The 24,213-nt window shown below is 40.2% G+C and overlaps 1 gene segment (V, D, J or C); it reads left to right on the forward strand.

Annotated features, from left to right (window-relative positions):
* The first annotated feature begins 297 nt into the window (after window positions 1-297).
* LOC140453715 (Ig heavy chain C region, membrane-bound form-like) lies at window positions 298-22,440 on the forward strand. The segment is given in 9 exon segments: window positions 298-392; window positions 519-843; window positions 2,052-2,089; window positions 12,134-12,439; window positions 15,483-15,794; window positions 17,792-18,100; window positions 18,554-18,883; window positions 21,704-21,831; window positions 21,971-22,440. Coding segments are annotated over 9 exon segments (1,806 nt in total).
* Window positions 22,441-24,213: the final 1,773 nt, after the last annotated feature.

Consider the following 24,213-nt stretch of genomic DNA (forward strand, 5'->3'; position numbering starts at 1 on the left):
TTTGTTTTGTTAAAGAAAATATTTGCAACTAGCATCTGAAACAAACCGGAAGCTACTCAAATTTACTTCCAAAGAAGCTATTCAGCAAAACAAATATCCCAAGATGTGTATGTGTCCATGTTTAAGCAGAACCTCATGTAAATACATGATCCCATGTGTTCGGGCTGTACAAGCTGATACCAGGATCCAGTCTCAGCCTCCAGCAGGAAACCAACAGGCGGAAGCTGTCAGCCTGCCCTTTCCGATGGCCATATAAATTCTGGGCACTAGACCGTAATTTAACACTCCTGGGTCGGCTCTGTTTAGAAAGATCTTGACAGAACCGTTTCCACAAGTTATCAGAATGATTGTGTCGACAATTTTTCTCAGTTTGTTTCTGACTTTCTTATCATGTAAGTGTTTTTTGTTCAGTCTCTCTTTGTTACTGTCTCAATGTTAGTCTACCGCAAGAATGTAAAAGACTCTGCCATCATTTAATCTGCATTCATGCTCATGGTTTATTTGTTTTCTTTTTAAAGGTGTCCAGTCGGAGATTGTGTTGACCCAGCCAGAGGCAGAGACTGGCCGTCCCGCAGGCAGCCTGAAACTGACCTGTAAAACCAGCGGCTTCGATCTTAGCAGCTCCGACATGCACTGGGTCCGACAGGTTCCCGGACAGGGTCTGGAGTGGCTGGTTTACTACTATAGTTCACACAGCAATAACTATGCACCAGCGATTAAGGGTCGATTTACTGCGTCCAAAGACACTTCAAACAACATTTTCGCGTTGGACATGGGGAACCTGAAGATCGAAGACACCGCCATCTATTACTGTGCAGGAGACCACAGCGAGAGGAACCAGGGCTGGACCCGTTCAAAAACTGCTCGAGGGAACATTTTATCAATTCCATCATAATCTGACGGTCAGTACGAGTTTTAAATACAATTATACCAACTGCGATCTGAAGCAGACCTCAGGCTGCCTCTTACAAAACGATGAAACAGGAAATGTACCATTTAAACTAGCAAACTGGTGACACAATGGGACAATGTTTTGGGCATGTCATATGTACTGCTAACACTTCCATCAATTAAATGCTCGACAAAATGTTAGTTTTAATATATCTGACAGCTCAGGAAATCACTGCTAATTGTTATGTCAACTATGGCATTCATTGTAAACATGATCAGTACGAAATGGCTCTTTCAAATGAAAATTGAGACCTCGAGTAAAGAACAGATAATGAGTGTACTGGTCTCCATCATTGTGATACTCCAGTGGGTCACAGTGTTGTGCACGGCGACATCCTCATACAATAACCACTGACAAGGATTGATCTCAAGTTGGTGATTTCTACAGTGGCAGGAGCGAGAAATAATGTGAGATGCAATTTAAATGCAATCCAGTAGTCCTAGTTTGTACAAATGTATAATTTATTTCTATCTTCTTCGTGTTAATTGTCAAGTTAAATGTAGACCAAATTTGGAAAAGTATTCCAAGCTTTCAAAGTACAATGAAGAGTAAAAGCTGAAATAATGCACCAAATCATTTTAAGAGGAGGCTGAATCACTGCTTTCTAGGAAGTGAACAAATTGTCTGCATTTTATGGTTTACAGTCTGACATAGTATTTGACACAACGTGTCTCACAGTGATATAACTGGGGTGACACTGCAATTATGATCAAGACAAAAACCTATTCAGCCTCCATTGTTTGAACTTAGTCAGTGATTACTTCGACAAACCGTCTGAACCTACAGTGCAGTATTAGTTCTGTGGGGTTTAATGCCAGTATCACTATTTAATTTGTAAAAGTGTTGGGTAATTATCGATACACCAGTTGGGGATTTTGAGAATCAGCTCACGTGTTACTCTGTGAAGTATAAAACAGTATGACAATTTATCAAGAATGATCAGAATTGAATAGCGCAATTATGTGATGAAGATTTATCGTGACTTTATTTTGCCTGTGGTTCTGAACATTTAAAATGATGGTAGATTTTTGATTTGTTTTATTCAGAACTAGTTATTGTGTGACCCAGTCCAGAGAATGTAACACTGTGACTATCTTGATTACTGGGGCCAAGGGACCATGGTGACAGTGACTTCAGGTAAGAACTTTAAACTTTCTTAGTGACTTTTTGAAAAACTTTCTATTCATGTGACTAATTTCTGAATTAAATGAAACTCAGATTCTGTGCTGAGTTTGGTTTGGTTCGGATTAATTATTATTCACACTGATTATAGACTTCAGTTAAGGCTCAGCAAATAGTTATAATGGTGATGATGGAGTCAGTTGCTCGGTGTTCTGTTTTTTTGATCAGATGGACATTCTGTGTGGCTGGGTTACTTGAAACACTTAATGTCTCTTAATCAGTCAGCTATAAATAATGTTTAATGTCAGTGACACCCTGACTGTGAGTTTTATTATCAACAACAAATGCAAGAATTCAAAGATGTTCGAGATATTACCAAACATGATTAAAATATGCTAAAATATCATTATTCATTTCTTGAATACATGTTCTTACCATGATTATATTTTCACATTTATTTTGTTAATTAGTTGATGACAAGCAGGTTAGAAACAGTCATAGAATTTTCTTGCGGTGCTATATTTCATTCTGTTGATTAGATTCTGAGTTTGTTTTACTTGATTCTTTTGAATTGAGTTGATTGGAGTTTGGCTTTGTTTTAGTTGATTCGGTTGAACTGTGTTGATTGGATTCTGACTTTGCTTTTACTTGGTTTTGTTGAATTGCGTTGATTGGTTTTTGAAATTGTTTTATTTGATTCTGTTGAATTGAATTGGTTGGATTCTGATTATGTTTCATTCAAATCTGTTGTTTTGAGTTGATTGGATTCTGATTTTATTTTCCTTGATTCTGTTGAATTGAGTTGATTGGATTCTTATTCAGTTTGTGAAATTGATCAGCGTTTTCATGCTTTCTGTACTTGGTGTTTTCTTTCTGGTGAGGTGATTGACTCTCTGGATTACTGTTCATTACCAATATTTGTGAAGTTCTTTTGTTTTTCATGAATCATTTCTGCATTTGTTCAACTTATATGACACATTTTTCTCTGCTTGATTGAAAATATTACATCCATTTGTTACGGTCTGAAAACCAACTTAAGGCAGAAACCCGGAAGTGAGACATGAAAAAAATAAGTTTTTAGTGCATTGACTTTTTTAAAAAAAACTCAGTTCTAATTGTAAACTAACTGAAAATTTGGGACTAAAATCTGAAACTGCAGAATTGATCAGATTATGTAATTGAAACTAACTTAAAATTATAATGTGGTAATATTTGTCCATTCAGTAATTTTGTTTTGACCATGAAGTGATTAATCAAAATATGCCTTCAACCGCTCTACTGTGTGCTGCACAGGATTGTCATGATCAAGAAGGGTGTGCAGGTTGGAAATAAGTTAAACTGTTGCCAGAAACGTTACAGCTTTAAGTGTTAAGTTCCCTCACAAACAAGGTTGCTGTTATGACTTGTTATTTCTATTAAATTTAATCATTAGTTTGCTTGATACTGAGTAGCTTTGTTAGACTTCAATTTGTTTTTTTTTTGTGAGGTTACATCATGTTCTTGGTTCTGTTGAAAATGTTTGCAGAACTAGTTCTGCCGCAAACACAGTGTTGTGATCTGGTGATCGTTGATCTGTTGAGGAGGGTCTGTGCTTGGGTAACATAAAATGTGTTATATTTGGGAAACCGTTTCTGGTTTCTACAATGATTTTGCAATGTTAACACGGTTGGTGACAGTGAACCGCTCCAGGTTCCTCATTCAATGCAATCGGCATGCGAGTTGAAATTTCATAAAGCCTATTATTAAGTGAAAGGCAAATCGCAAAGGTTTTAGAAATGAAGGGAAAACAGATACCTTCGGGCGCCATTTTTACTTGAAATAAATAATGAAGGATTAATCTAATCCATGCTTTACAATCCAAATTCAGAAGTCCACTATCTAGTTCAATCACAAGGTCTGTCTTTAAACAGTTTACAAGTCATAGAGAAATAGAAATAGAATTTCAAAAGTCTGATGTTCCAATAGTTCTTGCTCTTGAGCAAAAATGCCATGACTGTTATAATTGATCAAGAAACACCTTTCAATTCCGCTGTACACTACATACATATTTTTCTGGCTGGAAAAGATCATTGGCAAAGACCATTTGGAAATTCTGCACAATTCTATGAAGAACTGATCAGTTTCACTGCTTTGATCAGTTTCACGCGTAACTTGAGTTAATTAATTGTTATGTCCCTGATTAAACTGGATTTTCAGGATAAAAATAAAACATTAACTGAATTATTTAATCTGCACAGTGTTTTAGGTGTTCCCAATCAGTGCATTTTAAATAAATAGTTACATTTTACAACAAAATATCAAGTGAAGTCATTCTTTCAGAAACAACTGCTATAGTGAATTATGTGACCAAGGCCAAATTTCGAATTAATTAAAATAATCCACCCATGAACTCGCAGGGCAGCATGGTGGCTCAGTGGTTGGCACTGCTGCCTCACAGCTCCAGGGTCCCAAATTCGATTCCACCCTCTGGTGACTGCCTGTGTAGAGTTTGTACAGTCTCCCTGTGTCTGCGTGAGTTTCCTTCGGGCGCTCTGGTTTCCTACTACAGTCCAAAAGATGGGCAAGTCAGGTGGTTGTGCAATTTAGCACAGCCGTAGTGTTCAGGGATGTCTAGGTTAGAGTGCATTAGTCAGGGGTAAATATAAATTAAGGGGAATGGGTCTGGGTGGGCTACTTACTGTTCAGAGGGTCAGTGTGGAATTGTTGGGCCAAATGGCCTGTTTCCATACTGTAAGAACTCTATTCTTAAAACCATGGGAGTACTTGCTGCAAATGCAGAGAATTCATTTTACATCGATGTGTTCAGACGTATGCAGAGTTCACAAATTTGCAGAAGACATGAACTAGAGGATAACAGAGCACATTGTTTATTCAGACACTGAAAATAGAGTAATATTTATTTTAATTAATATACTTGACCGATTTATTGCAATGTAGTGATCGGAAGGAATCTGCTCACATTAGTTAAGTGTGACAATCATTTAGATTAGATTTCCTGCAGTATGTATCGGGCCATTTGGCCCAACAAGTGTACACTGACCGTCTGAAGAGTAACCCACCCATACCCATTGCGCTACCCTATATTTACCCCTGACTAATGAACCTAACACTATGGACAATGTAGCATGACCAGTTCACCTGACATGCACATCTTTGGATTGTGGGAGGAAATCCACACAGACACAGGGGAGATTGTGTAAACTCCACATAGGCAGTCACCCAAGGCTGGAACCGAGCCTGGGTACTGGATCTGTGAGGCAGCAGTGCCCACATTTATTTAGACATCTGTTAAAGTGGGCAACTCCAGACAGAAGCATGTTTTCAATTCATATCTTTTGAAACATTTTCGTTCATTAAAAGCAGTTAACAAGAAAATGACCTTTCCCTAATTCCTTCAACAGAAATGCTTTCCACACTGGAATGCGGTATTGACTTTATGCAGTGCATTAATCCTCTGGTTAGTTCCTCTGATGAATGTTCAATTACAGTGAATATATTTGATGTGAGGAGTTGAGCAATGTATCCTCTCGGATTAAGTCTGTTGTACAGTTTGTTTCAGTGCTACCTCTGACTAACTTGTCAACGGTCCTGACCATTTGTAAATTGTCCAGTTCTGATCCCTGAATCTCAGACAGTTCAATTTCATCTCGTGCTTCAAAACCACTTTTATCGGCCAGAAATACAATATTGGATTAGGTGCCTCAGAATTGAGAGCACTGACTAAGTTGTTCCAATCAGAACGAACATTTCAGGAACAAAAGGCAGTTAGCAAGAGTTTTGAAATTGGTTGTTGGCAACAAGAGATATTTGATTGAGTGAGGCAGAGGGAAATATGCTGTACATTTTCTTTGTGCCTCAGTTATGCAGGACATGTTTCGTGGCACAATGTAGAATCAGAATTTTTTTGTATCTTATTATTTGAAAACCTATTATCAGCTTTTAATGTCACTGGCAAAGGTCATATTACACTACAAAACATTTTAATCTTTTTCAAACTAAGTAGACCATCTGGTGCAGTAACGTTCACAGGGGAAAGAGGAAGGGAGTTCGGGGTTGGAATCCAGTGACAGTGAATTGATGGCAATGCAATTCCTATTTTATTCCTCTGTAGTTCCCATAGAGTTTGAACAATTTGGAGCTGCTGTCAAAGTATTCTTGGATAAATGTTGAAATGTTACTTTCATTGTACAAACATTCTGGAACAATCCCTGGTTGTTGGAAGGTGTTAATAAAGGTGTTTATGTACTGTCAAAACAGATGGGCTGTGTTCTCCGTGATAGTGTCAAGCTCATTGTGTTCAGGTCTGTTGTGATGTAGTAGTGTCCCTGATTCTGTGCCAGGTGGCCTGTGTTCACTTACAACCTGTTAGAGAGGTATGTAACACCATCTCTTATCAGGTTACTTCAGTGCAGGAAAGCAGTTTGAAATATTTGGGTGTTTGTTGGAATTCCACTCACAGAGGCCAGTGAAATCTATTCAATCGCTGTCCTGACTTGTGTCTCTTAGATATTAAACAGAATTTTGGTGGTTAGCAGCTTTTTCCAGATCAATGTTTGTTCACAAGCTTTTGGGCATTGCTAGATGGGGTTAATGGAGTAAGTGTTCAAAGAAATCCCAGCTTTTGACTTGCTGTTCTAACAATATCATTTATAACTAAACCAATATGAATCATTTTTGAAGCATATTTGATGAGATTATGCTTAGGCTGTTTTACTTTATATTAATCCAGTGCTGTCACTGAATATGATTGTTCAGTACGGTGGGGGTTCCGCTGAATCCAACACTTGCAGCAGATGGAGATAGCTTTTCAGTTGGTCTTCAATTGCTATCTCAGACCATCCAGTACCTCTGCTAAGAATTCTTTTTCCAACAGGAGTCAAGCCAACGTAATCACTGTTTATCTCAACAGGTGTGAGCTCTTGTGTCAAAAACATGAAAACAATTTGGTGAAGAGGGGGGGTCTCTGGGTCCGAAAGGTTAACCTTGCCTTCTCTCCACAGGAGCTGCTAGACCTGCTGAGTTTCTTCAGAAATTTCTGTCTTTTATTTTGGTTTTCTAGCATTTAAAATTTGTTGTTTCATTGAAAAAAGTTCTGTTCGATTAAACACGTTCTTCGGAGAGAAGATGCATTTGACCAAATTGTGAATGTTCAGAGATATTAAATATCAGAGAAGTATTGAATTTGAGCACCCTGATCTCGAGCTGTAGTTTCACAAAAAACTATTATGAAGTGACAACACACTCCAGAGTGCAGTGGCTGCTGTAATTGGGTGGAAGTTATTTTGATCACTCAAATAGAGAATGTCAATGATCCCGTTACAAATAATCAACAGAAGTTTTTTTTAAAGCATGTGTGAAACAATTAATTTGTTGAAATATTTTAATAAAAAGTGTTCACCACCAGTGCTAGCTTAATGAATGACACAATGATAGGAAGGTAGGGGCAAGAAGAGGCCACTCAGCCCCTCGAGCTGTTCCAACACTTACTTAGATCATGGAGCATCTGTGAGCTAAATCCACAGGTCTCCCTTTGGCTAAAACTCTTTAACACCTTTGATTAACAAGCAAAAACTATCCCAGATTTATTGATTTGACTGCCCATAACAAAGGGAGACATTCCTGTGAGTACTGTGACACAATGAGGCTGGAATTAATTGCTCATGAAAGTAAACTTTAAATCTCTGACAATTTCCAATTGAAACATCCCAATTATCATATTTCATTAATTTAACACTATACTTCCCTGGAATAAAGAAATATAATGTGTGATTGCCTTGCTAAAAATGAGGGAAGCTTCATTCCTATTATATGATTAAGAAATAGCTCTGTTCATTCAGTGAAAACACAGTCAAATCACACAAAAGGAAACCATGTCATCTTGTGTAGACACACAAGTGCCTCAAATAATTTACAATTGTTCCAGTGGTTGTTTGAATCTCTAGGCAGGTGTGGAAGTGTCAGACTTTTTATATTGCCTTGAGAAACCAGTTATCATCAGTCTATTTGAATTGCTGAAGTTTGTGTGGTATTAGCACATTCACAGCGCTGTTAGGAAGTGAGTCCCATGGCTGTGGTTGAGGAAGAGGAAACGGGCAGGGAAATAGTTGAGAGTCAAGTTGAAGTCTGATTTGGAGGAAAGCTTTCAGGAGAAGCATTTACATGCATGTGCGCCCTTATCCTCAAGTATCACAATTTTGGAACATGCTGTCGAAGGGGCATGCAAAATGGAAGCTGCAGAAAGCCCCTCGGCCCCTCTAGAAAGTGATTCCATTCATGGGATCATCATTAATCTTGCTGCTCACCAGTCTTCCCAACACACCGATAACATTGAACCTGATTGTTTACTGTTCAGCAAAAGAATCGTGAACCTTTGGAATTCTCCACCACAGAAATTGATTGAGGACAAAACATTAAATGATTTCAATAAGGAGATAGATTCCTTCAATTCTTAAAAAAATGCGACAGGTATGTGGGAGAAAGGGAAACAGGCTACAATATTGGTTGAAAGCCATGAAAATATTGAATGGGACATGGTTTGTAGGTTTGTAAGTTTGCACGTAATGCCAACGTTGGTGGTATAATTGGCAGTGAAAGTCATCTAAACGTACAATGAGATCTTGATCAGCTGGGCCAATGGGCTGAGGAGTGGCAGATGGAGTTTAATTTAAATGAATACGACGTGTTGCTTTTTGAGAAGATAAGTCAGGTCACAACTTACAGAGTTAAATGTAGGGAACTGGGTAGTGATGTTAAACACAGCGCCCTGATGGTCCAGACTCATAGATTCTTACAGAGTTAATGGTAGGGCACTGGGTAGTGATGTTAAACACAGGACCCTGAGGGTTCAGACTCATAGATTCTTGAAAGCGTTGTCTCAAGTAGCTAGTGTGTTGAAGGTGTTTGGCACATGTACCTTCATTGGTCAGAGCACTGAGTGCAGGAGTTAAGGGTTCATGTTGTAACTGTCCAAAACATTGGAATGAACTGCCAGAGGAAGTGGTAAATGCAGAGATAGGTCCAACATTTAGAAGACATTTGAACAGCTACAGGAACTGGATCGATCTGGATGGATATGGGCCAAAGGAAGGCAAGTGGAATTAGTTTAATTTGGGAATTCTGGTCAGCATGGATGGGCTGGACCAAAGGAACTATTTCTGTGCTGTACGACTTTATGACTCACTGACTTTATGTTGGAGTAGGCTCAAAGTTGGAAGGTGGTGAGCAAGTGAGGGGCTAGATTGGGCATGTGGGAGAGTTTGGGCTGGTAGGCTGTGAGGTGTTGGCTGGCTGCTGGGTAAGCTTGCATGCACTCTGTCTGGCAAGGTGGCATCAAGGTAAATGGTAATGGTCTCAGGAGAATTTGTTCGAATTGTGCTTGGTAGGTGAGGGGTAGTTTGAGCTGAAATGCACGAGGTCTGTCGTTGCCAGGCAGGTTTATGGAGAGGTGGGCAGGATGCCAGGCTGGTTAGTGTAGAGGTGGGCAGAGTGCCAGGATGTTTCGGGGGTGGAAGGTCACTGTAAGGAAGTGACAGGTGGATGTGTTTTCAAAATGCAAAGCTCGGAGTCTGTCAAAATGGTAGGTTGTAAAGCACAGATGCGAAAGGAGCTAGGATGCAATGTACACAGGTTGACTTGGGTAAGATGAGAGGTCAGTGATCAAGGGCTGAGGTCATGTCTTGGGTAGTGGGCTTTTGTCAGAGGTTGTGAAAATGATGGTGCCCAGTCCAGTCAGGGCCAGATTCACCATGGGCCAGGTGCAGGGCGGCAGGAGTGTAAATGAGTGAAAGGAATTGAGATCATATGTCCATCTGGAATACAGAATATAGAACATTACAGTGCAGTACAGGCCCTTCAGCCCTCGATGTTGTGCTGACCTGTGGAACCAATCTGAAGCCTATCTAACCTACACTATTCCATTTTCATCCATATATTTATCCAATGACCTTTTAAATGCCCTTAAAGTTGGCGAGTGTACTAGTGTTGCAGGCCCTACTACTCTCTGAGTAAAGAAACAACCTCTGACATCTGTCATCTATGTTCTCTCCTGCTAGCCATCACTATTCAAGGAAAAAGAGTTGCTCTGTCCACCCTCTGTTTATCTTTTATGTCTCAATTAAGTCACCTGTCAACCTTCTTCTCTGAAACAAAAACAGACTCAAGACCCTCATCCTTTCCTAATTAAACCTTCCCGCCATACCAAACAACATCCTGGTAAACCTCCTCTGAACTCTTCGAAAGCTTCCACATTCTTTCTATAATGTGGTGACCAGAACAGTACACAATACTCCCAAGTGCGGCCACACTAGAGTTTTGTACAGCTGCAGCCTAACCTCGTGGTTCTGAGACTCAGTCCCTCTATCGATGAAAGCCAACACAAAGTATGCCTTCTTAACAACTCTATCAAACTGGCTGGCAACTTTTAGGGATCTATGTACATGTTCACCGAGATCTCTCTGCTCAGCTACACTACCAATATGGATTGCCTTGGATGTGTTTCGTGTGATAGGGGTTGTGTGTTCTGGGCATGAATGGGTGTATAGCAGGGTAGGGTTTGTCAATGTGAGTGGAAATTTAGGTCTAGACAGAGTAAGTGCAGTGGTTAGTCTGAAAGATGAGGTTTGGTGGTGAACTGTGTGTCAGTTTGATAGTTATGAAAGTTAAAGATTACTAGTTCATTTCTCAAATCATATTAACGTAAATACTCAGCTGTAACACTCCAAAGTCTCTGAACCTTAATGGTCCTCCATTTTTCAGAGGCCTCCAGAATTCAGATAATTGTAAATTAGATGTTTCAACTTCCAGACAATTGGCATGAGTTCAGCTGTGACAGCCCTCCTCCCAGTCCCAGTGCTCAGCTCCTGCCTGTGCTGCTGCTGCAGTGACCTTCCTCCCAGAGAGAACATTTTGCCTTGCATTGATAAGTGAGGAAGGCTCACTGGACCTGATTTCCAAGTATGGGGACAGCAAACACGAGGGGACACAACTTTAAAGTGAGGGGAGATAGGTATAAGACAGATGTCAGAGGTAGTTTCTTGACTCATTGAGTAGTAAGGGTATGGAATGCATTGCCTGCAACGGTAGTAGATTCGCCAAGTTTAAGTGCATTTAAGTCGTCATTGGACAGGCTTGGATGCTGCCTGAACTACTGTGCTCTTTCAGCACCAGGAATCCAGAATCTGGTTTCCCGCATCTATAGTCATTGTTTTTACCTAGGCATATAGATGTACATGGAATAGTGTAGGTGGGATGGGCTTCAGATTAGTATGACAGGGCAGTGCAACATCGAGGGCCGAAGGGCCTGTACTGCACTGTAATGTTCTATGTTCTATGATTCACTCTGATTTCTCTCCGGGGATACTGCCAGCTGTTGGGTATTTCCAGCAGCACGGTACCTCGTGGGGCAGCACGCTGGTTCCGTGGTTAGCACTGCTGCCTCACAGTGATAGGGACTCGGGTTCCATTCCAGCCTCGGGTGACTGTCTGTTTGGAGGTGGCACTTTCTCCCCATGTTTGTGTGTGTTTCCTCCCACAGTCCAAAAATGTGCAAGCTGGGGGAATTGCAAATGTTGTGTTCAGTGATTTGGGAGGTTAGGTGCATTAGTCAGGGTTAACAGTAGCACAATAGAGTAGGGGAATGGGTCTGGATGGGTTACTTTTCAGAGTGTGGGTGTGGACTTGTTGGGTCAAATGGCCTGTTTGCACACACTGTGGAATTTCGATGAATTGCATTTCCTTGGTTTGTATTTTGTGAAACTTCTCTGCTCTTCACAGCAATCCAGTGAAAGTGTCAGTTGGTGAGATCTTCAAACAGTTACTGGGGTGGGATCAGGATGTTCTTCTTCCGAAATTATATGGTAATGGTCAAGGTGGAGGGCATGTTTCTAAAGAGGGAACCAATGATCATGATCAGCAACTGGTAGGAAACAAAGATAAACCCCAGTTATGCTGTAGACTCAGTGGGAGCATACTGGCAAACGTTTACGGCTGAGGATGTATTTGAGTAACTGATAAGGTCAAATGAACAGAAACTAACATGCTCAATTGGTCATTCTATTGTAGAGACACCATCTCCCCCCACGCTTTATGGGCTGGTCTCCTCCTGTCAGGAGCACGACACTGGTTCTGCGACCTTTGGTTGTTTGGCGATGGACTATTCCCCTGACGTCACCAAGGTAACCTGGAAGAAAGGTGGGGAGCTAATCACGACTGGATTTAAGACTTACCCATCAGTGAGAAACAAGAAGGGAACCTACACCCTGAGCAGCCAGTTAACCCTGCCCGAGTCAGCGGCCGATTGCCCCAGCAAAATCTACTGTGAGGTTCAACACAGCGGGTCACACAAGAGCAAAGAAATGCCATGTCCAGGTACGTGTTGTGGGAACTGAGATAAACAGAGCATCTGGGATTAATATGAAGAAGGCATTATTTATAACCGTTTTCACAGAATCACCTTATACAGCACAGGAAAAAGGTCCTTTGATCCATCCAGTTCACGCCTATCAATAACAGCCATTTAACTCTTCCAGTCTCATGTGCCAGCACATGATCCATTGCCTTGTGTGACTTGCCCTTGTAAGGATGCATCTGAATACTTCATACTTATTATGAGGGGCTCAGTCTCTACATGACTTATAGGTGCTGAGCACCAGACTAACACCATCCTCTGTTTAATTTGGTTTTCCCCTGAGGTCCACTTGGAAGCTCCTGGCCTTACCTTCACCCTGTGCCCCTGAGGCATTGATCAATCCATCAAGGGGAAAGGTTCCATCCAGTTTACCCTGTCTATGCCTAAAATAATTCTAGACATCATGATAATCTTCTCCCTAATTCTCCTCTGCTCCAGGGAAAACCCCTGTCTATCTAAACTAGTTTCATAACTAAAACCCTCCAACCCAGGCAAGATTCTGGCAAATCTCATCAATACTGCCTTCAGTGTAATCACATTCCTTCGATAACATGCACACAACGCTTCAGTATGGCCTAACCAGTATTCTCTTAAGTTCCAGTAACATCTCCCTACTTTTCATTGTCAATGTCTCGGCTCATAAAAGCAAATATCCTCCCACTTTCTTAGCCTCTTTATCCAGACGACACAGTACTATAGGAGATCGGTGGGTACATGCACCAAAGATCCTCAGTCCTTTCCAGGGTTCCACCGTTCAAAACGTCACACCTCACAGATTCTTCTGCCGAATTACATCACCTTACATTTATCCAGAATAATTTCCATTTGCAACTTCTCTTCACATATAACCAACCCATTTATATCCTCCTGCGATCTAAAGCCATTATGCTCATGACTTACCAACATGACAGCTTTCATTTCACCTGTGAATTCACTGGTTAATCCCCTAAATCTGAGTACATAGATTTCCAGTCACGCAGACACCCGATGACTATTATCCACTGCTCCCACCACTCAGCCAGTTCTAGATCCAATCTGTCAAATTAACTCAGATCCCATTGGCTCTGATTATTGCTGTCATCTGGACATCGAGTTATCTCTCTGAAAACTACTATCAAATTGTTACACATGACTTCCTGTCAATAAAACCGTGCTGAAAATTGTTTTTTTATCTTCCAAATGAAGACTAATTTCACTTCTCAAAAGTTTCCTTACCACTGAGACTAGCTTGACAGATCTGTGTTTTCATTATTTATGCTTTCCTTCGCCCTGCATAACAGTGCAACGTTGGCTGATCTACACTCACTTGGCACAACAGCTGTGGCCAGACAGGAATTCTAAATTATTGTCAGCGACCCAACTATTTCATCCTTTGCATCGCTCAACCGCTTGGTATACTTTTCATCTGCCCTGGAAACATAACCACTTTTCATTCAGCAAGACAACACAGAACATCACGTCATGTGTCCTAATTTCTGCAAACTCCATCACAACACCCCTCCATGATTTCTGTCCCCACATTGTCCCTCTTACTAGTGGACACTGGCACAACATGTTCGTTTTGACCACAACCTAATCCTCCGACTCCACTCCAATAATAACACTTAATGGGCATTACTGTTTCCCGAATAATTCTTTTATTCTTAATGAACCTGTAACTTTTAAAAATATTTTCCTTTATTTTGACTGCTATTATTTTCTCATTGTCCCTTTTGCTCTTCTAATTCCTTTGTCTTTCAAACTCCCCCTTGCACGTTCTGTATTCCATACTAATTTCTATTGTTTTGAGATTTCAGTATAGACCGGAAGCCTCCCTTGTTTCTCTTTATCTCACCCTCCATCCCCTTTGGTGTCCAGAGCCCACTGCATTCTTGATCCCATGCAGTGGCTTCCTGGGAAATGTCCTCCCTGTGATTTTCCTATCTCTTTCTTAAATGTGTCACACTGCTGTGACTCAGATTTACCAATAAGTGTCAGCTTCCAGTCCACTCTGGTCAAGTCATGACCTGATCTTACTAAAATTGTCCTTCCCCTTTTCAGAACTTTGGGGCAATTTCTATTCCTTTGCAGTACAATCTGAAATCCAACTGATTTACGATCACTGTCTGCAAAGTGCTCCACCATTGAGGTTTTACCCACTGGGTCGACTTCATTCCCTAAAGTTAAGTCCAGGTTCACCCCTCTCTTTCAAGGTCTGGATTAAAATTCTCAGTATTAAACACATTCTTTGTTAAAATATTCTCCTGGGGGCATTTTCAGAATTCTGCTCCCTCTAAATTTTTGACAAAATGAAGATCCAAGCCTATGTTGAGGAAGTTAAAAACCTCTTTTCTCATTCCCCTATTTAATTTACATTTCTCTGAAATTTGCCCATGTATCTGCACTTGGTCTTTTGGACCTATAGTAAGGTCTATCGTGCTCTCCCAGTAATTATGTTTGCTGTATTTTGGTTTTGAAGTACTGTCCATTTGTCTTTGTTCGAGGAGGTATCCATGGTTTCATTTCTCTTTACAGCCTAAAATACTCTTGTCAGAATTGCGACAGAAGCAACATTCTGTACCGCACACCCCCAGCCCCCATCCTTTTCCATCTTTCCCTGTCTCGCCTGATGGCACTCAATCCTGGAATATTGAATAGCCCACTCCTGCCCCGCTCTCAATATGTCTCCGTGATAGCAACCGTGTCATTTCCTCATTTATGCCGGTAATTCACCTGCCTTGGTCATCAGACTCTGTCATTAAAACGAATACCATCCAACATTGCTATCTCCCTTCTGATGTTACTGGTCTATAGTTTCTATGCCTCCTTGACTCCCTTGCTGTGTCCTATAATTTTAGCCTTTCACATTGTCCTGCTGATCTTCCTGTGTGGATCCCAGCTTCTCCAGCACTCTGCACAATTATGATTCTTGTATCCATTAACCACAAGAAACCTTGATATATGAGAACTGATTGTATTTGTTATGAAATTCGTCAGATAATTTATGCGATGTGTTTCCTAAAGGTCCAGATATTCTCCCACCAACTCTTCTCCTAACTGTGAGCTCCAGTGAAGAAATCGCAAGCAGCAAGTTTGCAACCGTCGTCTGTTCAATCATCGATTTCCATCCGAAGTCAATCTCCGTGATTTGGTTGAAAAATGGCCGACCCTTGGATTCTGGCTTCTTCACGTCTCCCGTGTGTGAGGCGAACGGGAACTTCTCGGTGACAAGTCGGCTGATGGTCCCTTATGGTGAATGGTTCAACAGCGCAGTCTATACCTGCCAGGTCACTCATGGAGAGAACATTCAAAGTAAAAATATCACCGCATTCCAGGGTAAGAGACACACACTGAGAGAGCTACAAATCACTCTGATCTCTGATGTGAATCAAACATACTAATTTATCAGGCATAGTAAACAGCACGGGACAGCTTCTTGTTTCCCAACATGCCACGTATCTCATTTCAGTTTGAGTGTTACATTAGCATTGCTCATAATTCAACATTTTGGCAAGTCAGAAAAGCATGTCTCCTCTCTGTTGAAGATAGATAAATTGTCAGTGAGCTTTGTTAAATAGTTTGTTGCCTTACCATGCTGGGAGAGGCATTCAGAGTGCTGAATCCTTGCCTGGTAACCGCTTCAAGGATAAGTTTGGGGGTGGAGGGGGGATATTGGAGAGATATCTGATTGAAACATAGCAAATACTGAGAGACTGAGGTCGAGTGAACATGGGATAGATGTTTTGACTGGTAGGCGAGACTAGGACCCAAGGGCACAGTCTCAGGGTCAAAGGGGCACCGTTTAGAACTGAAATGGGGAGGAATTTCTTCAGCCAGCGGGTGATGAGGCTGTGGAACTTGTTGCTGCAGAGGGCTGTGGAGGCCAGGCCATTGTGTGTATTCAAGCCAGAGATAGATCGGGGAGAAGACAGTAGAATGGCTTTAGCCCGAAATGTCGATTTTCCTGCTCGTCGGATGCTGCCTGACCTGCTGTGCTTTTCCAGCATCATTCTGATCTAAACTCTGGATTGGCCGAACAGCCTTATTCTGATCCTCTATCTTATGGTGTTGTGGTCTCAAAATGACGTGGTTAAAATATGCAGTGACCCTTACTTGAAAATAAATCAAAATACGTTCAGTATTTTTCAGTATTCAGTTTTCAGTATTCAGTATTCAGTTCAATACGTTCATTCCCTGTTCAGGAATGAACTGTTGGCCTTGGACACTGTACGACATCGATCTTTATCAGGTACTGAGTTCTTTAACTTCATTTATGGAATCAGATCACAGACCAAGTGGGTATCACATTTGATGAACTGGGATAAACGTGATCTCACTGAGCTTCTTTAAGATGCTCTCTGTAATTAGTGGATGAGGCAGGAGCATAAATTCTGGTAAGAACACTCCAATAGGGATGAGTGAACGAGGAACTCGAGACAGGCTGATTTAGCCTGGTTTGGGGTGGCAATGTTTACACAGTGAGTAGCGGATGTCTATAAAACTAATGTACATTTCCATCGCGTTTGTAGATTAATTTAAGACATTTTTGTTTGTTTTTTTCTCCCCTATGAAGAAATTAAAAAATGCAGCTTGGTAAATAAAGTGATAGTACAGACCAGTCATGAACTAACTGAATGGAGGGAAAGACTTAAGGAGATGGGTGTCCTTCTCGATATCGAATGCTGTACTCAATGTCTTGTTTTCTGATCTACTCCAAACACAGCTCACAATGTGAGGAACAATGACATAAATTAGAGAATGACATCACACCAATAACGCAAAGTTATTTTTGATCACGTTAAATATAATGAACAGAATTTCCATGGCTGTTCACCGCTCCTGTAACACTTTAGAACTCTGCAAAGAGAATAGTTATTATTTATTATAATTTGTCCAAATTTTGGGATGTGATTTGGCAGTCAGCGTGACCAGCAGCATTTGCACCTAAGGGTTATGAACATGGAAATGAACTCATTATATTCAGATTACTATTGTCACAAGTATCAATAGATGGTCTTAAGTGAGAGACAAACTCTGAAAGAAACGTAATTCCATGGGTTACATGATGGTATCTTCGATGAGTTGACTTTTTTGACAGGTTTCACTTGTTACAAAGCCAGTGTTCTTTCGGAATAATTACACAGGGTATGTTATAGATAATCACAAATGCTTTCACAAATCAAAATACATCAACAATAGTAAGCATCGTTTCAGCAATAGTTGGAGTTGCCATTTTGAAGGTGGTGTCTTCACCCTGTGAAGAAGGAATCTGAAGATTGGCTGTTTGTATCATAAAGGGGCATTTTTCATTGACTTTGATTTTTGTTTCATAGAAGATACCGAGTGCCACCCTAACACCGTTAAAATCCTCCCACCGCCAGTAGAACAAGTCTTACTGGAGGCGACGGTGACGTTAACCTGCGTTGTGTCCAATCTTCCTTCTGGAGTCAACGTGACCTGGAAACAAGAAAAGAAGCCTCTGAAATCAGAGATTTCTGACCATCCTGGACAGAATCCCGACAGCGTGATCAGCAAATTAGACATTTCTACTGAAGCCTGGCTGAGTGGCATTACTTTTGAATGTGTGGTATACCATCAGAATCTACCGACTCCGCTGAGAGATTCCATCCACAAGGAGAAAGGTGAGCAGTGAGATTAAAGCACAAAGGATCCCATGTGTAATCCAGATCCAGTTACATCAATGGTAGGCTTTGATTGGTAACGACCAAACACCGTTGGGAGGATTAATGATGCATCTGAAGGCAGGATAGCTAGGTAGCTGATTAAGAAAAAGATGGACCAAAGGATATTGTATTCTGATGAAGTCAGATAAAGTGGGAAGAAGCCAGGGTTTTGATGTCACCAACAGCATGACAGCTGGAGAGAATGCCCTTGTTGTGGGCTGGAAACATGGAGGCAACTTTCACATTAAACACTACTTTTTTTACTGGACAGAATGTGTACCATTCTGCTCCTTTAGTAAACGGAAGTGAATAAATCCCAAATTAAACATGGCATATTTTAATATATAGTGAAATTGTGATATTGGTTCAGGATTTTTTGATTGATTTATATTTGTCTCAAATATTCTGCAGTGATTAATCCGCAGGAGCCATCAGTGTCGGTCCTCCTGCCACCAACAGAAGAAATTTCCGCTCAGAGGTTTCTCTCCCTCACCTGTTTAGTGAGAGGTTTCTCCCCCCGAGAGATCTTCGTCAAGTGGACAAACAATGACAAGCCGGTGAATCCCAGTAACTACAAGAACACAGAGGTGATGGCGGAGAGCGACAACATCTCCTTCTTCATGTACAGCCTGTTATCCATTACAGCGGAGGAGTGGGCCAGCGGTGCTTCTTACTCCTGTGTGGTGGGACATGAAGCGATTCCACTAAAGATCATCAACAGAACAGTCGATAAATCCAGCGGTAAACCGAGTTTTGTAAACATTTCACTTGCACTAATGGACACTGTTAATTCATGTCAATAAAAATCTCAAAGTTGCATTTAATAATTCAACAGAAGTAATAAAGTTTTTTTTCTTCCAGTTGTGAGTTAAATACTGAATTAATTGTTTCTCACTCTGACTTACATTGCATCTGTGTAGTTAAAGTGAATTATTAACAGGTCTAGGATGAGTGTCTTGTGCAGTTAATGTTCTCTGCTCAGATATACCCTGGGTCAGAGACAGAGTAAAGCTCACTCATTGCAGGATTCCACCAAGTACATTATCCATCCTAAATCCCTCTGTGACAAAATCTGACAATGTCCATTTTATGTCAAGGGTAGAGCATGAGTTTTGAACTTGGTGTTCTTGATTCCCCCGATTGGACATTCTTACAAAATTCAGGTCAGTTTTAAACTGCCACATTGCACCAATTGGAAATGTAAATTTAAGACACTTTAAAATTAAACTTGATTGGAACATACCAATTGTAAAGAGTGCAGAACAGTTTGAATGTCACCTTTGTTTCTGGGGAACTTCCAGGGATCTTGCACCAGCGCATGACAGAATGTATCTTCACTTTCACACCAAAGAGACTCGACAGATAATTTGTAGTGGAGCAGAGGGGAGGGGAACGTTGAATGGTCTGTCCTCTTGCTCCCTGTGCAGAGTTTTCATGGTAGATGTCCTCTGTAATGTAACCCAGTTACTAACAGAACAGTCAGCTTCTTGCTTACTGTCCAAAGATTTAACATTTCCCTGCAAAATAATACCTTTGAAGCATGTTGGACACACTGGGCTCTGTTAACAAATGATTATCATTGATTCCCATGATCCAAAACTGGTGTTTGCATCGTCCCGGTTTGAATTCCATAGTTTTGTCTCAGTTTTCTGGAGCATATGGGATGAATTCTGGTATTTGAATACCCGATAGCATTTTGTTTCACATACAGAACACAAGTAGACATTTTCTAATAAACATATTCAGAAATGTTATCAGTGGGGATTTGAACTCACGCCTTTTATCTCAGAGACAGAAATTCTATCACTGCAACAGAAGAGTTGCTCATAAAACGCTTATCTCGCCACGACGATGGGAAATGTTTCCTACAACACCAAGGTCAAATCTAATTATGGGCAATCCATTAAAATTAGAAAAATAAATTAGAATAATAAAAATTGCAGTCTGGTATAAGAACAAATACAGAGAGATGATCGCAAATACACACGTAATGACACATATACGGGCTCTCACCTAAAGACACATATTTATGTGCACACCGAAATGTGCATATAGATAAGATGTCACACACGCATACTCGCACAGAGCCACACATGCAAGTAGTACTTGAACACTCACCTAAGCTCATACAAAAACTCACATACACGGAATGAAAATCATTTGCACAAATGAACAGGGGTACTCACACATAACCATGAGAAACATAGACACACCGTAACACACAAATGGGCATGAATACATATACGTTCATACAGCACAATGCATACAGACATACACGCATGAACACACAGATAAAAAATTTTGAAAAATGTCCTCCCACATGTCAACTCACACTGGTATGTAAATGCACAGAGATAATTATTAATATCATTATTTTTCCCATTTTCAGAATCACAAACATACGATGACAGAGGCAGCTAAATTAGTTATTTTTAAATCACATTGATCAGCATATAGACATTATCATACGTACACACAAACTCAGAGTCTCACATGCAGACACACAAGTGCATAGGTTAACAAATAGAGGGGTGTTTATTGAATAAGGATAATGGGCACAAGCATCAGCAAGCATCCACAAACAATAACACAAACAAGCTTCTCAGGAGATGGTTTGGGAAAGATTGCCACACAACCAAACATCATCATATAAATTTAAACATCCATCAAAACATAACATTGTGTGATAACATTTATTCAGCATAAACATGAAAATAACCCAGTGTAGGTAGGATCTGAAACAGACACATAAGAACACATTTTAGACAGCACTAATGAAAAGTGAACACTCACAAAGACATTACAAGATGAGCATAAGCAGCAATGAAGTGGCATATTAGCGTGATGATGCTTACACAATGTGAAAAGACCAAAATTTAGGTACACAAACACATGAGCACACCAGCAGTAAAGGAACAGGAATATGTTTATTCATGCACAGACTCCAACATGGGCAAGAGTGAAGTAAGAGACTCTCATAACCATATGCACAAACATTAAAGGAAAACCAAACACACCAAGCAGTGGATCAAATAAATTAAGGGACACATGTACAAAAACTTATTCCTAAATATACAGATCCTACAAACAAAAATATGAAGCAATGTCCTGACTGTGGTGTCACTTATATTCACGATTTGCCAAGCAATTGGTCACCAATACATAAAGATGAGAACCACATTTGAACTTTTATTCAGTGATGGCCACAATTTTCAATTAAAGTGCTGTCACAGCCTATATTTAAAATATAATGATATAATTAAAATAATCATTCATAATAAGCATTCCTCAAATAATAATATCCTTAAATAATAGATTAAAAGAAAAATAATTTAAAACATTCTGACATGGACAATGAAGAAAGAACATGTGCAGTTAGTATTTGTAATTTCTTGCTGAGAGTTAATAATGCACTAATAGATACAGATAAAAGTCACATTTGAGAAATATCTGACTGCTTTATAAAGATGTAATGGTCTCTAATTACATGACTTAGATGCAGATAGATCGATCTGGATCAATAAACAATCTAAATGTGTTCTCTCGGCTTTATATTCATAGATTCAATAGATCGCAATTGGATTGAAGACTATGAGGATGATAACAGCAACATCTGGACAACTGCTTCCACGTTCATCACCTTGTTCTTCCTGAGTATCTTCTACAGTGCTGCCGTCACTCTGGTGAAGGTGAGAATAATCACATCTTTCTCACGACAAGCAGCACAATATGTTTTGTGAAATCTCTAAGTGTGCCATTGAATAAACATTAAATCTGAAAGACCCTGATCATAAATGTCTGCGTCATTGCTTTATCTCTCTTTTCCAGGTTAAGTGAATGAATTGTGGACCCCTTTGTTTTTCCTGATCTGCTTATCAAGATCTCTGAATCCCCAATCTACAATCTGTCCTGTTGTTGACTCTAGCAGTGAGATGACTTCAGTTTATCAGCATGTAACTGAGACAATTATTGATGGATTTTCCTTTTTACTTTGATATCTTTGATATGGTTGTGGTTGGAAAAAGTTGTAGCTTCCCAGTTGTTTGAAGCCCATTTTTTTTGTTTTTATTTGTTCCTTACTCAGAATGGTTGTCTACCCTTTCTGATGAGCCTTTGTATTCCCTTTCTTGTGACTGTTACTGATGTAACCCTTTCTGATGAGCCTTTGTATTCCCTTTCTTGTGACTGTTACTGATGTACAGAAAATTCCCAACTCACAGCGCATGTGTTCTCATCTCAATGTGGCATCCAGCCATTATATTCACTTCTGTTAGCTTTTACATCAACTTTTTGCATAAAAATGCTTTCTGAAATGGTTAATAAATCTCGAATGAATATGCACTAACCTTGAGTTTGCTTAATTCTTTTTTCAAGGCCAGTCAGTAATAATACATTTTCCCACATCCTACTCCTTTCCCAGCCAAATACTTGCACTTGTTCTGTTTGGTTGTGTTTCATCCAGTCATTTAGTTTAATGCTGCGCTACCATGCAGCCCACTAATGTAAACACATCTTTCACACGATATGCCTAAATGAACACTCCAGAGGCATAATGATAAGAGAACATTTCCTCTTATGCACAAAGGGTCACAAGCTCGGGTCACCTAATGATACAAATGAGGAGCTTTGTTCCACCAGAAGCCTATAAAAGGTAGGCAAAGGAGTTTGAAAATTTACTCTACACTATCTCAACTAAAAGTACTCCCAATGTGGGGACAGCCTGGGTTAGTAATGCAGAAATCGCCACCGAAAGCGCCCAACGAAACATTCATCAGCCAAAAATGTCACCGTTCAGTCAGGTATTCAGACACAGCACACATAAATCTCATGGAGCACAATTCCTGGGATCTATTTGACACACCACACCGGTCAAATCACAGGGAATGAGACTGAGATCTATCTGATAAAGGGATATTACTGAACAGCAACCCTCAAAAATAATAAATCAGAGGTCGATGTTGATCAGGCAAGGCAGGGCTCATGAGTATTTGAAATATTCAGCCATTGTGATCTATATGACGCAAGACGGAATTGAGAACCAATCATAGCAACTGGAAACAATCAGCAGAGGAGAACATTCTCAATTTCTCAGAGTCGGTGAGGTATATCATTCCGGGAGTAGTGCTGTGAAGCAGTCATGCACCCAATCTCATAACTTCGCATTTTTTCAAAAACGTGGCACCTGAAACTAGATGCAACATTCCAGCTGAGACAAGAGACTGTTTTATTTTAGTTTAACATAATTGCTTTGTGTTTGTTCTCTACAGCGTTATTGATGAAGTAGGGTTTATTTGCTCTTCTGTCCACGTGTCATGGTACATTCCCTGATTTGAGCACATACACACAGAGGATCCTCTGCTCCTTCAACCCTTTGGGTTTACACTATTACTATTGTATGTTCCTCTGAGTTCATCACTAAACAAAGAAGCACGTTACACCTCCCTGAGACTGAGATCTATCTGACACACCGATATGAATGAACAACAATCCTCAAAAATTATAAATCATAGGTTGATTTCAATCAGGGAAGGCTGAGATCAGAAGTTCTGGAAACCCTGCTGCTTTCCATGTCCTGTCCCACAAACCCTCTGTCAAACTTCATGCTCTTAGCTGTTCTTCCAATATCCTAACCTTAAATTGCTATAAATATTTTTCTGTAATTTTGCATTATATACCAAAGCACAGGGTGAAACAACAAAGACTACAAACACTGAACTCTGAGAACGTACACAATAAGGTAACCTACATTCTGAAACGGCAAACACCCGTTAACAAATGGTTGACAAGTACAAAACAGCGGCTGAGATTAACTTGAACTCATCAAAATAAAAGGAAAGTCCTCTGGAGGTACAGCGGTGTAGGCAAGACCTGGGCAGACAGAATGGAGTTCGTTTTTTAAAATTCTTGTTTATATCCAGAATTTTCCTTCCACACAATGTAACCTTTTATTTCCCATCACCAAGTCACCCATAGTATCTTTATTTTCAGCTACTAACCATCACTGGTAAATTGAATAATTTATGTTCAAAGCCCCTCCCACCATCAAAGTAGGAAGTAGGAAGAGCTAGAAG

This window comes from Chiloscyllium punctatum, chromosome 27, assembly GCF_047496795.1.
Source record: "Chiloscyllium punctatum isolate Juve2018m chromosome 27, sChiPun1.3, whole genome shotgun sequence".
In the NCBI taxonomy this organism is placed as follows: Eukaryota; Metazoa; Chordata; class Chondrichthyes; order Orectolobiformes; family Hemiscylliidae; genus Chiloscyllium; species Chiloscyllium punctatum.